Consider the following 15,862-nt stretch of genomic DNA (forward strand, 5'->3'; position numbering starts at 1 on the left):
GCTACCCTGGCTGCATTTGCTCCAATCATCAACTCGTGCTCTGCCTTGGGAAATTTGGCCATGGCTGAGTAAACCCTGATGATTCCCCTGGAAATTTGCAGGGAGCTTATCAGTGCAAACCTTACTACAGGAACAGAGACTTCATGGAGTAACACATCAAAAACAGGCAGTACTTGGCAGTAAATCTCAGCCCTGCCCAAGGGGGGTGTAACACCTGCACAGGGTGTTACACTGGGCAGCCCATGGCAAGGGGCAGTGGTGGCAAATCTGTCCTCGTAAATCCCAGCTCTTTGGCCAAAAAGCAGGTTGTGGGAGTGTTTTCCAGCAAGGAAAGAGAATGGGTCAGGCAAAGGTGAATGCCTTTATCCTAAACAATGAACAAACCCACCGAGGTGTCTGTTGGAGCTGCCTACTAACAAATAGAATGGTGATTGAAACACTGTGCTTGTGGCAAGATGCTAAATAAAACCATCCATTTAATAATACCAATCCATTTTAGTATAATAAAATACATCAGCTATGGGATATTTTATGAAAATGTTTAATTCAACTGTTTCTTTGGAATGTAGTAGTCATAGTTTGGAAATTTAAGTTACAGTTCAGTTCTATGTGGTTTTTTTATGCTACTCAGTGTCTGAGAATACAAATGTCATTTAAAGTTAAGGCTTCGCTGTTCATTTTGAATCAACAATTTACAAGTGTCATATTGTCATAGAAAATAAAAATTTCTGTAAAAAAAATTTGCACAAAGTTTTATGATGGTACAAAACATGAAGCAATAATATACCAGTAAAATGAAATCATTTTACTACAGAAGATTTTTATAGTTTTTCAATAAAGAAAAAAATATGTTATTTTACACTTTAAAAATTATGAAACAATCTAAAACAATATAAACTGAACATTTTGTAACACTGCCTTTACAAATTAATAACTTTATAAACATATAATTTTTTTAAATATATTTATCAGTGCAAGATACTTTTCAATGTAAAGTTGCAGTATCATTTTTCCTTTATTGAAGGGTAACTCTAATTCTATTACCTTCAGAGAAATCAAATCTTCAGTGCTAGATCCTCATTATCATAGTAATGTCTGAAGACCACAAAGGAGATATTTTTTTCATGTTCACTATTCTCAGTATATTAAAAGAAGGAAAAACCCCACCAAATACCAGCTTTTCTGTTCAAATAGATCAAGACCCAAAGCTGGTATGGAATCCATTGAAATCAGTGGGAATATTTCAAAAGGTTTTGGGCTTGGGCTCCCCAGTGGGATTTTCTCTTCAAGGCAATGTAAGCATGTAACTCTTAGTCAAGTTAGTGAACTAGAAGTTTTTTCAGCTAAGGAGAATAGACCCTTATTTCCTGACTCACACAGTGGTGGTCTGCTGAAAATAGTTTTGAAAAATCCTTTTCTTCTTTGGGTTAATTAACTAGCTGCTGCAATGCCATTATGGTCAAATTACAGTGTTAGCAACCAATGAAAATTCTACCTCTGACAAAGTGAGTCTGTCCCTTGGGACATCTCGTGGACTAACTTTCAGGCAAAACTTTCAGGCCTTAGATGCACTGTCTCAGCCTTTGGAGGACCCAAGGTTGAGAGGCTGGGGAGGTAGCTCTTCCATCAATCTAAGGTTTGATGACCTGAAGTGGGTATTTGGGTTTTTGGGATAGTCATTGCCTTTAGAACTCCTCTGAAGTAGCAACTCTCCATGCTTTTTTTCTATTGGGACTTCCTTTAAAATATTTTCAACTTCAAACCTCATTTTCACCTACTGTCTCCCTCCCTTTTCTTCCATTTCTGGGTTACTAGTGGATTTTCTACATATTTTTCTATCTTATAGTTCATACTGATGAAATTATACACTTCAAAGCAGTTGGTGTATAGATAGGGGTGGATTTTTTTGCTCCAAGTAATTCAAGGCTGAATTAGCCCTTCTTTAATCCTAATCCTGGACAGGATATTTTATTGCTCTTCTACAAAAGCAATTTTGGAAAAGACTAACTCAGAAAGTCCCACTCACTTCCCTGACTCTACTCAGGAATTTCAATGAGGAAAAACATGAGTTCAGCACTTGGTAGGATGTTCCTTTCCCCACATTTGAACTGTTTTTCTCTGCTGGTTGGTGGATACCCAGGGGAAGGCTGATGCTGCCCCCAGTTATGGCTGTGCTGTGTGCAGGTCACTGCAGAAATCCAGGGGCTCCCCTTGCACCTGCAGGAGGGGAATGACCCCTCTGCTTTCTCACTGCCTCGCATGGACCCCTGTGGGAAACCTGCTCTCATTTCTTTTTACCCTGTTGGACCAGCTGCATAGGCTGTTGAATATTATTTGACCAATAGTATTTGCCCCAAAATATTACAAAAAATTGCCCCATCATTGTCAAGCACATTTTCCTGATGGCTTAGAGTACTCAGTTCACTGCATTGGTCACTGCCTGCACTTGTGGTCAAACAGAAACCTCCTGGTATGAAATGCCACCTGGATATAACATGGTGGTAAGAACATACCCTACATACATCGTGGGATTTCATTCTGCCCTCAGTACGCACTCCTAAGCCCAATTAGCATTGATTAGCATGAAAATAGGTTACTGAGAGTACAGAACTTCAAGTTCAGGTAGGGGCAAGAGGAGGAAAGTTTCTCATTTTAAAGGCAATCTTTTCTGTAAGGGAAGCGTTTTCCCCAGTGTAATTAACAGGCAAGCTGTTCAGGATAAAAGATATGTTTCATGACATCAGGAAAAAAGATACTGTCACTTTATGCTGTTAAGAAGAAACCCAAAGTTCGACTTTGGAGGATAAAGTTAAGAATTTTCCCTTATTTTTTAACACAAACTCTAATAAAATCCTTTGCCATTACCAGCAAGTTAAAGCTGAAGTTTTCTTTCCTTGGCAATGGCAAATGCTTATGAAACTTACTCAGAGAGACAAAGAGAGAGAGAAAGAGAAGAGAAAGGGAGAGAGATTTTACATTTGAAAATACATTCTATATGAAAGAACAATAAAAGGGGATATTGCAGCTTTATACAAAAGGGTCAAGAGACATAAAGTTGAAATACAGAAAGCAGAGCAATCAAGCCAGGTTGTCAAATCTGATTAGCCCTTGCCTTGGCTGAGGCTGTTTTCTTACACTAAAATATACTTTTCTTTTAGTCAGTGAGCCATCAGAATATGATTAAAGACAAGGGCGTAACTGCAGAGAAGCTGTAGTTAATGTTAACACAATGAGAAGCAGTACAAACAAAAAGGCACTTGAGAGGACATACACTAGCCAGTGCCAAGGACTTTTTTTGTTTAGTTTTTAGGCAGTACACTTGGTTACCAGTTGTGTCTGATGATGGCACATACTCTTTTATGGAGTTCACAAGCACAAAATTTAGTACAACACTGAAAAACATCAATAAAATTTGACAGTATTGCTTCGTAAACAGAGCTGACACGCTATATCGGTACTGATGCAGCAGTACTTTCAAAAACATCCTAACCCTTCTTTGCCTATGCACAACACGAGCAATTATACACAAATACAGGTGCAGAAGTCCACTAAATTGCTGTTACTCCAATATTTTCTGGGCACTGAGCTACAGACAGCATGTCCATCCAAAGGACCCCACTGGATACATTTTGTGACAGCATCTTGGATTTTGCACAGTAAAAACGAAATTACCCATTAACGGAAAACAAAAGAGAGGGAGAGAAAGAAAGACAAAATGAACTATAAGTCAATCATACTTGGTCTCAACACCAGCATCCGATTATTTCAAATAAAACCAACAGAAAAAGCAGACTGTACATGATTCAGGTTGTTAACACAGATTGTTGTCCATGTTCATCGGTTACACACTCATTGAAGCTCCTGAGAAAAGCTTGGCTCAGTGTCATCAATGCACTTTTCAGCCTGTACAGTAAAAGATCAACAGTTCCCCAGCACGACCGAGCTATGTCCTTCCATCCCGATTCTCACTTCTCCAGTTGCTTTACGCCTTCATGCTTCTGAGTATGAATTCTGTGTGTTCAGTTTGTCTTTTTTCAGTTTTACACCATCGACCAGTTCAAAGTTATAATTCTCCAGTGCAGACAAGTTCCTCTCCGACATGCCATTGTGCCAACAGGCACAGTACAGCACGACTCCACAGATGGCTCCTAAAAGCACCCCGAGTGCACTCATGGCTATGATGGTGATGAGGATTGGATCTAGGGTCTTCAGGACATTGCCTGGCTTCCTGGAGATGTCGTCGTAGTCGTCACCTGTGCTACGGTAGGGAGGTGTAAACCCTGAAATTGAATAAAGAATTGCAAAATTTTCAGAACTGATCCCAGCTAGAACTTTGTTTAATGAATTGGAAATTTTGAGAAGGCCATCAATTTTTTTAACATAAGTTTTTAACATAGTTTTAAAACCTAGCTTCTGCAAGGTGGTCATAAATAGCTGAAAACTGTAATGTGGCCCAAATAGCTGTGGATTTTTTCCAGACTGTTCTCCAATCTTTAAATCTGCTGCCTGTTAGTAGAGCTGTGGTTCTGTCTTGGATTAAGTGGGAGTGGATAAGGAGGTCTTTTAATCATATTTTGCCATGTTGCCGTATATAGCTCAAAAATGTTAATCAATTCCTACTCAGCTCAGGGTAAGAGGTTAGAGCCTTAGACATTGGTTGGGAATATCCAGCTATTTTATTTCTACTTCAATGACTTTAGTATTGCATCTTGAAGCGCAAATAGTGGCAGAACTGACACAAAAGACCATTCTGCCCTCTTGTGTAAAATATTCACTGGGTATCATAATCTTTTCTATCAACTTTTTTAGTTTATGAAAATGATCCAAAAGCAGCAAACCCTGTAATTGTTGCTGGAAAAGCCCAAAAGTCTTTTTGGACAAACTCACTCTCTTTCACTGAAATCAATTATAGCAATCCTGTTGACTGTAACAGAAAAAAAAATTAAGCTCATTGCCCGAAAAATGCAAGTATATTTTATTAGTGGAACAATATGACAATTATGATCCATTTAATGATCCATTTACTGTTCTCATCATTGGAAATGATAATGCTTTGCTAGACTGGTCATAAAATGGCATTTTCAGCCAGGTCTGTGAAACATTTAACCTGAAGAGTTTTGAGCCTAATTACTGAGGCACAGAGCGAGTCATAAATTGTAATAATGATAACTCATTCTTCAGCAGGGGACAAGCCTTGTAGGTAACAAAATATTGAGGGGCTATAATGTGTTGCATGTATATGAATATAATGTAACAAATTAGGTATATGAAATTTGAAATGTTTGAAATAGGCAAAAATAATAAAAAGGACAAAAGTCCATATGACATGGAAGAATAAAACTACTACAACCTTCAAATAAATGTAAGTCTTCTAATCATCTCATCCAGAAAAATCATAACACCTTAATACAATATGCAGTTAGAGAACAAATCTATAAATAAATAAATAGAATGCAAAAATTCACATTAAAATACACATTAAAATTCATTCCCTTTTAAGAAATAACACAAATTTTACCTGTTTGATTACTTTCTGGGTCTTCTTCTTCATCTATTTCATTCTCCACATCAGTTGATTCTAATGAAGCAAAAGAATTGACATTGATTATTAGGGTTACAAACACTGATTGACTATCATGCTGGCAATAATGGTATAGCAGATTTTCCTGTGTCAGAGCATCATTATGGCGGCTTGACAGAGCTGTTCATTATAATGGGCTCTGAAAATTAATGGAGAAAAAAAGAAAGATTAAAAAACTCCCCTCCGCCCAGTCTTGGCACAGTTTTAGTTATCAGCAGGGGTTTTCCATGCCTGGGAAAGAGAAATCAGTGTGATGAATTAGCATCTCGTTCACTGTATTTACAATTTTGGAGCCCAATTCCATAACACTTCATCAACACAGGCATAGTTAATCACAAGAATAGTTTCCCTGGCTGCAGCAAGACTACTTGTGTTTGGATTTCGAACTGAGCTTTTGGGTTTAGCTCCCTCAGGCAGAAATCTTTACTCAACATTTGGTTTGAACAACCAAAACACGGAGGTAGGAAAGGAGTTATTTTCCTTTCTCATGCTGGAGTCAATTAAATGCAGACACTGTGGTCTCAGCACCTCTCTTGGCACTGGGGACACCGCAGGAGGACTGCCTCCCTTTCCTGCCAGCTGCCACTCTGGTGGCATTTGATAAACCCCAGGGGTTGGACCACGTGGTAAAAAGAGATTGTTTCCTCATCCTGCAGTGAAATTACCACGTAGCTGAAGACTGTCATGTTACCCTCAAAAGGATGTTAGCTACAAAAGGTGAGGAACACCCTCTATTATTGCTCTTAGTTGCATTGTTAAGTCACACAGAATAAATTTATCTTCTTAATGCTAAGAGTTCTCATCTCCATTCCCTCTTTTATATAAAAGTAATTGCTTCATCTCTGCTATGAAGGACAGTGTTCTGTTGGTTGTGTTTATCTGGGGCTGCTGCTGCCAAATTACGTGCAGTATGCAATGTGCATGTGATCAGCAGTGACTGGAATAACTCGAGACTGGACAGGAATAAAAGGGCTCAAAGAGCATCTCAGGAATAGCCTGGCTCAGATATGGGAAAGGGCATGTCCTAACATTGCTTTGTGTCCCACATGTCTGGGAGCTGATGACTACAGTAAATGAGCCACAGCAAACTCAGAAGTACAGGACAGCAGAGGACAGAGCAGGGGCCTTTTCACCCTATCTACTTATCCTGTAAGGGTTTGATATGGCCCTTTAAAAAAATTAAGAAGGCTTTGTAGTAAGTGATCTAAAAAGGGTGAAGAAATAAAATTGGATTTTTTGCATTAGGTAAAACAGGGTCCTGCAACAGGAAAAGCAGAGAAATTTAAAGAGGGCAGCAATACAAAATACAGGGAGAGACATGAAATTGTGAATATGCTGTAACCCATGTCAGTAGGATGCCAGTTCTGATCCAAACTGCTGCCATACCAAGGTGACACCAGTGGCACTTAAAGCTATGGGCTGAATCAGGATATTTTCAGTGGAAACATAGTTAATAATTATCTATCCCTTTCTCACAGATAAAACCAGATATCAAAACAAAATAAACAATATTTTGGATGAGAACTCTCTGTGCTCTTGCTAGTCACACTTACTTCGGCAATCCTCTTGTGCTATGTGGTTGTCAATTTTAATATCATCCACAGCAATTCCTCCGGTTCCTTTTCCAATTTCTCCCTCAATAACCACCTGGAAAAACAAGATAGTGTTCACATTATTTTCACGTTAGCATACAACTGCAGCAGCCATGATTTCTTAATTAATTGTTAACACACATCTTCACTTGAAGTCACATTTGTGCTTCAATCGTGGCCTGAAAATCTGCATTGCCTTTCTGAACTTGTACAGGCAAATGTAAATTATGCACTGACATGACTTTATGAAAGACTTTTACATCAGCAAAACCGTGGCAAAGAGGCAGTTTTGTGACTGATGATAAATGCTATATAAAGTATTTATTTGGCCTGCGATAAAAAGTGCTTGTATCACAGTAATCTGAGATACCATGAAATATTTCACTGTTATCAGTCACAGCAAGCATAGCTCATCCGTGGGTGTAATATTGTCTGCATAAATCCTTCGGTGACACCTTTACTGCGGTGTATAGAACACAACCAGCAAGGTGCTGCTGGCCTTGGCCCTGGTGGCTCAGCGAGGAAGAGCCCAGCTCACCTGGTAGTGTTTCACAGACTTGTGAAGAAGAACACGTCCTTCCTTCCAGTAGTTTGCCTGGTGCCCGCTCAGGGTCCACAGCACCTGGTCGTACTCATCCGGCTTTTGGTAGCGCAGTTTGATCTTGAGGGTGCCGATGTGCGCGCCCGACATGTGGTACCAGAAGGTCATGCAGTGGGCAGAGTTCTGGGAGTAAATCACGGGGCTCAGCAGGCGGGCCACTTTGCCTTTCTGGCTCTCATCAGCTTGGGAGTAAATGAAATTGCCATCTCCTACTGTGACAGAAGGACTGTGTTAAGAATAGCCACCAGCTTTAATTGTCTTTGCCAACATCAGATCCCCTGACCACCCCGTATCTCTTGCTTTCTTTCTATGGGGATGGGTCAAGCATCACAAACAAGAGAGTCAGAGTGCTGTGTTTTGGGAGCTCTAGGAAAGCTGATATGCTTTGAGAAGAGAGCCACAAAGCTGATCAGAGGGCTGGAGTACCTCTCCTATGAGGACAGGCTGAGAGTTGGGGTTATTCAGCTTGGAGAAGAGGAGGCACTGGGGAGATCTTATTGCAGCCTTTCACCCTCTAAAGAGGACTTACAACAAAGAGGACAAAATTTTAATAGGACCCATAGTGACAGCCTAAAGGGCAATTGTTTTAAACCAAAAGAGAGTAGATTCAGACTAGATAGAAGGAAGAAATTTGGTGGGTGGTGAATCATTGACACAGGTTGTCCAGAGAGGAAGAAGACACACTATCTTCAGAAACATTCAAGGTCAGGCTTGAAGATGTCCCTGGTCACTGCAGGGAGGTTGGACTAGATGACCTTTAAAGGTCCTGTCCAACCCAAGCAATTCTGTTATTCTACACTTTCCTCTGGCCATCTCCTGTGCTGTTCACTGGAATGTTTTGTGCTAAGGGTGAACCCTAACAACATGCTCACCACATGAAACACAAAAGGCATTTGTTTTGTTGGGGGAAGGAGGTACAAGCAAGTTTGGTGAGACAGCATTATGTGCTCCATTAGTCAGTGTGCACCTCCTGAAAACAGTCATCCCTGGTTCAGCAGTCTAGAGAGAAATCCCTGGGGTGTACTCTATGTTAATTGTGCAAAGAGCTATTTTTAAAAAGTTCTGTTTGAAGTAATCTGTGCTCAAAGGGCAAGATTAGAATGGGAAGAACACTGAGAAGGGTGAAATGGCTTTGAACAGCCATGGCCAGAGATCAGGAACTGAGATTTAAAGCCTGTTCCCAAATAGAGGCTGAGCATTGTCACAGATGGTGTCAGAATTATGTCCTTGATTTTTGTAACAATATGTTGAGCTCTATATATTTGTGAGCCCTTTTCCTGAAAGAGCAAGATTATAGCTTATAATATATTATATAGCTGATTATAGCTTTCTCAAGGGTGTAATGGATTCACACTCGTTGAAATCTGAACACCTAATACCCTTAACTTGGAAACTTACTTTCTCAATCATGCTGAGAGAGAAGCATGTGGGAGTGTGATTAGTTTGGTAACAGAAAATTGCTAAGTAAGATACTGACTATAGAGATATGCTTCTGAATTACATCAGCCACACATCCATTCCAGTCAGCTTTTGAACAGTGTCTTTGCAGAGAGTTGTGGTGGAAAAACATGAAGCTCATCCTGGTGTGTGAAAGAATAGATTGCACGTGTAATGCACTCACACAGATGGAGTCAGCATTGATTGACATCATTCCATTGAGAGTAGGAACGATAAAAGTAATAATAAAAAATACTATTTCTCAAGTATTGCTGAAGTAAGTATACATATTACTGTTTATATCAACACTGAAAAGAAAGAAAAGTAAAAAGAGGGAAAAGAAGTTGTTTTGGAAGGGTGGATCATCAAGGGTGGTGTTTGGTCAGCATTGGTGTTTGCCTATACATAACATCCTTGAATTTCATGTAAAAGAGTGTAAAATTGGATTGCAATGATATAGTCCTGCACCAATGAAAACAGGAATCTGAGCAGTGCTACTCTGGTAAGCATAAGAAGGACAGAGCAGTAAGATGGAAACCAGGAGTGAAGAGGAGTGGGTTAAACCCAGTAGCTAGACCTAAAAAATAAGAAAGGACCATACTTCTTCCTACATGAGACAAGGGTGTTTTCTTTTGTTTGGATCTTTCTGTGAGCAGTAGAGGTATCCAGCCCAATATGCATGTTGAAGAATTGTATAGGAGAAGATGATGTTATATTGTAAAACTAATTAAGCTTTTTTTTCCCCCCTGTCTTCCTGCAGTAGCATCTTGTCCAGCTTCTTAAGCAGGAGTGCTTATGTCTATACATTCTTTCCAACTAACTTCATTTCTGTGCAGAGCAGCCCAACGTGCAAATCTCATCAAAGAACAGGGAAATCCAGAGGGAGGGAAAAAGGAAAACAATCAAGGCATTAGGACGGCGGTCTGAGTTGGAAGACCTAACACTGGCCAAATTTCATCACAAGATATATAATTTGAAGTGACATGCAGTGTATCCTGCCATCTACAAGCAACTGCTGCTGAAAATTACTTCTGTGTATTTTTTCAGCTTTACACATGTGTCTGAGAGAGGGATATGCCTGGGAGTTGCTCACTGTGATTTTCCCAATACGTAGGGTGGCCCTTGTTGTGCATCTGAGGGTTTGTTTGGGACATCAGTGCCATTCAGACTGCTCATGGTCTGTGTCCACAGCCACCCCACTCACGTTGTGCCTGCTGGCAGGCAGGTCACAAACCTGGCAAGTGAAGGTGCCCCTTAGAGTTCAAGGAGAATTTTGGAAAACACTGAAAGCGCAGGAGAAGAAAAAGGGGGCTGCCTTTAAGATTTACTAAAGCTACAGCTCATGGAACAAATAAGTTTTCTGCACTAGCAGGGCCCAGTGGAAACAACAAAATCTCATTTGAAGAATATAATTTCTTCATCTCCTCATTGAATACAGGTTCTCTCTCTATAATCCTTGATGGCAAAGTGCAGATAGCTCTCATTTTCAGAATATTATTGCAGTGCCAGGTCAGGAACTCTGTCTTCATTGTCTTAATTAGAGCTTTACTTATGCATGCCTTTTAGATTTTGTCAGTCTCTGGCTAACATAGCTTTTAACCTCCTTTCAATGTCAGATCCTACTGAGCCATTTCACTTTACTCTACATCAATTTTTCCACCATTACAGCCTTCACTTCAGCTAACTGCATTTAGTTAATTTGATGCCATTTATTTGTACAATGCCATTTATAGTCAAAGTATTACAAGTTTTTTTTTCCCCCGAAACTACTGTACTTGTCTTAAGATTCAATTGAAAGTGTCTCAGAATTTAAAAAGTCCAATTTTGTCTAATTTCCTTGTCATTCTCATTAAGCAAAGGGTAGCAGAAGTGGGAAGGGGGATTCATCTCAACCCATTTGATTAATCTGCACGTATGCAAGCGAGAACACTAAAGTAAGAGGCTGTGCAGGTCACACAGTGCCCTCCCTTCTCCACTAGCCTGCAGCAAATTTATTGCCTAATTATGCTGAGCTATGAGTTAGTTACTGCAAAACAAACCAATCAATTCCCCAGCGTGATATTTTTTGAAAAACTGTTTGTGAGCAGAGGATGGCCATAATCTCCAATTCCTGCAGGAAAGGAGAAGGGGGTGGTAACACATCCAATCTGGGAAGTTTCATTTACATACAACACTTTCCTGTGGTGGGTAGTCCCTGCAACTACAAACAGGAATAATGTGAGGTCATTAACTGACTGACTGTATTAGTTGGTCAGTGATATTTGCAAAAGATTTGGTCATTCAGATTTTTTCTACCCCAGGCGATGATTACCCAAATGCAAGTCAGGGGAAGGGAATATCTTCAGTTCCTGACAAGAAGCAATCTTTATTCCCCAACAGAAATGACAATTACTGGTAATGGATTAGGTTTACTAGAGAACCATCCTTGTGACTTTATGTATCTTAGGTATAATTCACTCTCCTGCGATTTTGGAAGACATTGGTATTAAACAGAACAATCTCATCCCATGTAAAATAGCCACATCATGAACTCATGATTACCTGAGTGGTCTTGAATCGGTCCAGTTTTGCTGGTCAGGATTGCCCACCTTAAATCCACCTGGTTGTCGTGCTCCCAGTGGCACAAAGTCTTTTGGGATCCCCAGCCAAAGGCACAGTTGTATAGTGGTGGCTCTGCAAGGAAAGATGGATAAGAGGGGATCAAATGTGATTATTAATTGCATAATTTGGAATTTGTACTTCAAAACAAATGCATACTTTTGACCATTAGCAGAACCATTCCTTCCCGAGACTCTGAGAAGCCATAGCAAGAACAGCCCTCCTGGGAAACATGAAAAATCACTACTTTTTGTAAAAGATGTGGTTGCTTCTTGTCTCTTTATGACCCCTATGATGGGATTTTTTTTTCCTGTGGTTAGATTAATTCTTCTGATTTGCCCGCATTATCTGATAACTGCGTTGTAGCACGGAAGGCTCATAAAGAGAGCTCTGGCTTACTTATCAGATGGATTTTCTGGTTATCAATATCCCTGCACTGTAATGGTGCCACAATTTGCAACTCTCAGTGAGATTTGGAAAAAAATAAGAGCAACCAGAAACATTAATGGAATGTCCTTGGCAGGAAAGGATTTCTGGTGAAGTCTACAGTTCTTGGCTTCAATAAGGAACTTTTTCAGCATCTTCCAGACAGTTAAGTAGGCCCACAAGATGGCAGCATTGAAATGGACAAATTGAGAGGGAAAAGGGACAAATGTGGCTGATTGCCAAATGAACTCAAAATAAGCTTCAAAACAAGCTCTGCATAAAATAAGGGAAGTCTGGTATTATGGTCAGGATGAGATCATATCTTGTTTTCAGCTTCTTTTCAATTCTGCCCAAAGGTTTAATACATAGTAGCTTATTTTCTTCAATAGAACTAGGAATTTCAATGGAAAGATTACACAAAGATAGCATATAAATCCTTTGCATTTCTTATTTTCAGAAGCAGTTTGAAATCTTTTGAGCATTTGGTTTCTACCCCATTGGCATGAACTTTTATCTCACCTTGAGCAGTGACCACTCCCAGTAGAGCGATACCCTCCCAACAGCAATGTGACCAAATCTTGGAGTATTTTCTCAGGCATGACTCACGCCTTATTAAGGGAATAACTTAGGTTTACTTTAATGAGATGCTTTGTGCAAGTATGAACTAAGAACAAAGGACTCTATGCTTCCATCAATATCAGCTCTGGGGGAAGAATTGTGTTTCTTGCCCATTATTAATAAAAAAAGCCAGGAAAGATAATGCAACTCTTAGAATGTGCTCGTTTATTGTGGGAAAATAATGAGAAATATGGGAAGTGTGTTGAGACCTGCAGTTGGCCAGACCTTTGAGGTGGAGCTCTTCCAGTCTGAAGAGGCAAAGACCTCCTGCATGTACTGAGCTGCCAGGGAAGACTGGTTAGGCTTTTGAACTCACAACCCAGATTTTAATGGAAGGTAAACTAGAATAATAATTTTGACAACACAAAACCTCAGGTGAGTAGGCTGAGACAGAATGGATATAAAAAGGGTTCATCTATCATTCTCTCCTTGCCTGCTGTGTCCTTGTTTGGCAGGCCCTTGATCCCAGACAGTTTTTTTCTCAACTCACTGGATTCCTGCATTGTGGCCACTGTTCCCTCCTCCCCTCTGGCCCCCAGAAAATTTCATTCTGTCAGCAGAGACATCTGAGCCTATGGCAGCTCCTGCTCCTCTGCTCTGCCTGTCAGTGCCTCCCTTGGCTGTGCTGTGCTGTGGTGTCTCTCTGCACTGTGCCCTCATTCTTCACTCCTTTCTTTCATCCTCCCCATCCCATCTGCCTCCCCCCTCTCTCCTGCTGGCCTCCAGAGGGGTCTGCTCCACATTGTCACGAATGCAGCATCCTAGTTGGGAGCAAATGAATTCAACAGATAATGTCTGGCGCAGGAATTCAATGTGGAGGAAAGATGTTCCCTGGAGCACCCTAGCCCTTTCTAGGAAAAAAGCACATTGTGGTGAATAATCTCTCTTTGGGCTCCAAATGTTGAAGAAGCAGAACTCAGTCTATGCACACATGAGTGCAGAAAGGCAATCCTGCAATTATGACTCTTTCGTCAGCGTATTAGGTATTTTTTTCTAGACAATGGGGCCATGATCAAAGACATCTTGCCCAAAAGGGGACATCTGAAAATCAAGGGGGGTTTTAAAAGAAACAGAGTGACATTGCAATGAATTAAAGAGTTTTAAGATTGTGACAAATAGCCTTTCATTGTCAAGGAGGCCTAGGGAGAGCTATATTGCATGGCTTTGACATCAGAGCCGTGAGACAGAACTTTAGAAAAGGTTTTAGAAAATGTAGAACAAAATTAATCTTATTAGTTGCAAAGGATTATATCATGCAAAGTACTGATAGCCTGTGTGGTATTCAAACCACAAGAAAGGAGAACAGTGGTAGATAGATCACATCCATCTGAAGATACCACACAGCAGAAATGATCACAGAGGACAAAGACAGGACTGGTATTGTTCAACTCTGAATAAAAATAAATAGCAGAATACATAGGAGAAGTATGTAAATGAATGATGAATCCAGAGACTCAGAACAGAACAATATTCTGGTTTCTCCATTTCCCAGCCTAAGTAATGTGAGATACCCAGTGAAGCTCAATGTGGATCAAAGGAAAAAAATTCCCATATAATGTGAGTGGTACTTGCTCCCTTGAACGCTGCTAAGATTGAACACAATTCAAAGAGAACTGGACATTGACATGGAAAAGGAAAACATCCAGAATTTAATAGTTAATTTTAAAGTGCAGGAAGTGACAAAAGCCTTTTACTTCATGCTCTGATGACAGCTCTGAACACAGGGATCAGAAGGAGAGTTTCAAAACAGAGCAAAATTTCACAGCTCCATCTAATAAATACTTTCTTCCACTTTCATTTGAAATATATAGTCCAGGAAATTGGCAAAGAGCCTAAGTCTGATATGCTTTGGCCATGCCTGTGTTCCTTGTCTTCAGACTCGGAGGCAGCATGGTGTAGCATAAAAATGAACTTGTTTTCCATGCAGAGGTAGAATCCACTGAAACTGAGGAGAATTTGACCAGTAACCTGCACGCAGTTAGCTGTTTCTTGCTGGATTCCTGTTGTTTTCTCAGGAGTTATTGTGTTACTGTGTTCCTTAGACAATCACAGCAATGGGATGGAAGGTCAAAGGCAAGGCATTTCAGAGCGCTCTTGTTTTACGAGCTTCTTAAACATGCCATCTCTTATTGCCTATTCTTATGTCTCTTCCAGTGCTTCTCCCAGGGACTCATAAAAAAGGAAAAATAGGCCTGCTAGCCAATTAATAATGGACACTTGTAGCATCAGGATAGGTTCATTATGGTTCAGTATGGACAATGGATCTGCCCCAGAAAAGTCAGGCCAGTTCAGCCCTTCTATTAAAGGTCCCAGGGGGCTGATACAGTAGCTCACAGCGAGCTACAGGCAATCTGTCCTCTTTGTCCTTGAACTATAGCTTGGCAGCTCTGGTGGAAGGAAGGAAACTAGGGACGAGTAGCAATTGTTGGGCTCCCTCTGCATTGCTGGCCCATTCCCATGCTAGGATAATTCTCCTGCCAATAGGTGATTGATCTCTGGGTTTGTGTGTATGGAGAGGACAAAGAAAGCCAGTCATTATGTAATCAAATAGCAGCAGCTCAGATGAGAATCTGAGAGGGAGGTGTGACGAAATCCCATATGCCTTTTTCAAAATGTAGGGTACGTGATACTGAATTAAAACAGATTTGTCCTCTCAAAGAATAACCAACAGCTGTACTTTTTGACCACATCTTGCTCACAGCTGGGACCATTACTGCACATGAACAAGAAAGTAATTTGAAAATCTAGTTGAGTGAGTTTCTTGCGAGTCCATTAATCTTTCGTGGCCCACAGACATTGACATATTTTTAGAACTCCTTCAACAAGAGGCAAGAAGAAGCATGATGGCATTGAAAATGATATGAAAATGCTCTCTAAGATGCTCTTGCCAAAGGGTAAATCAACATTAAAATAGGAAATTACACACATAATTTGGACCACTTCAAAGTAGTATATTTGGTCTGATTTGTATTTGCATTTTTATACCATTTATGCTGGCAGCACAGAATT

At 40.3% G+C, this 15,862-nt stretch overlaps 1 protein-coding gene across 6 annotated transcripts in view; it reads right to left on the minus strand.

Moving 5' to 3' along the window:
* Window positions 1–533: 533 nt before the first annotated feature.
* The window catches only part of NRP1 (neuropilin 1), a 114,484-nt gene continuing 99,155 nt past the window's right edge, over window positions 534–15,862 (minus strand). For 4 of the 6 annotated variants that reach the window (XM_084201440.1, XM_084201443.1, XM_084201439.1 and 1 more), the window contains 5 exons: window positions 11,753–11,884; window positions 7,712–7,986; window positions 7,135–7,228; window positions 5,519–5,578; window positions 534–4,280 (listed from right to left, as the gene is read on the minus strand). In XM_084201440.1, the coding sequence (XP_084057566.1) occupies window positions 3,991–4,280; window positions 5,519–5,578; window positions 7,135–7,228; window positions 7,712–7,986; window positions 11,753–11,884 (851 nt within the window). In that variant the 3' untranslated portion in view covers window positions 534–3,990. The remainder of the gene's footprint in view (window positions 4,281–5,518; window positions 5,579–7,134; window positions 7,229–7,711; window positions 7,987–11,752; window positions 11,885–15,862) is intronic. The other 2 variants (XM_084201444.1, XM_084201442.1) reach the window with 1 other exon arrangement.

This window comes from Fringilla coelebs (assembly GCF_963513975.1).
Source record: "Fringilla coelebs genome assembly, chromosome: 1".
Taxonomy (NCBI): domain Eukaryota; kingdom Metazoa; phylum Chordata; class Aves; order Passeriformes; family Fringillidae; genus Fringilla; species Fringilla coelebs.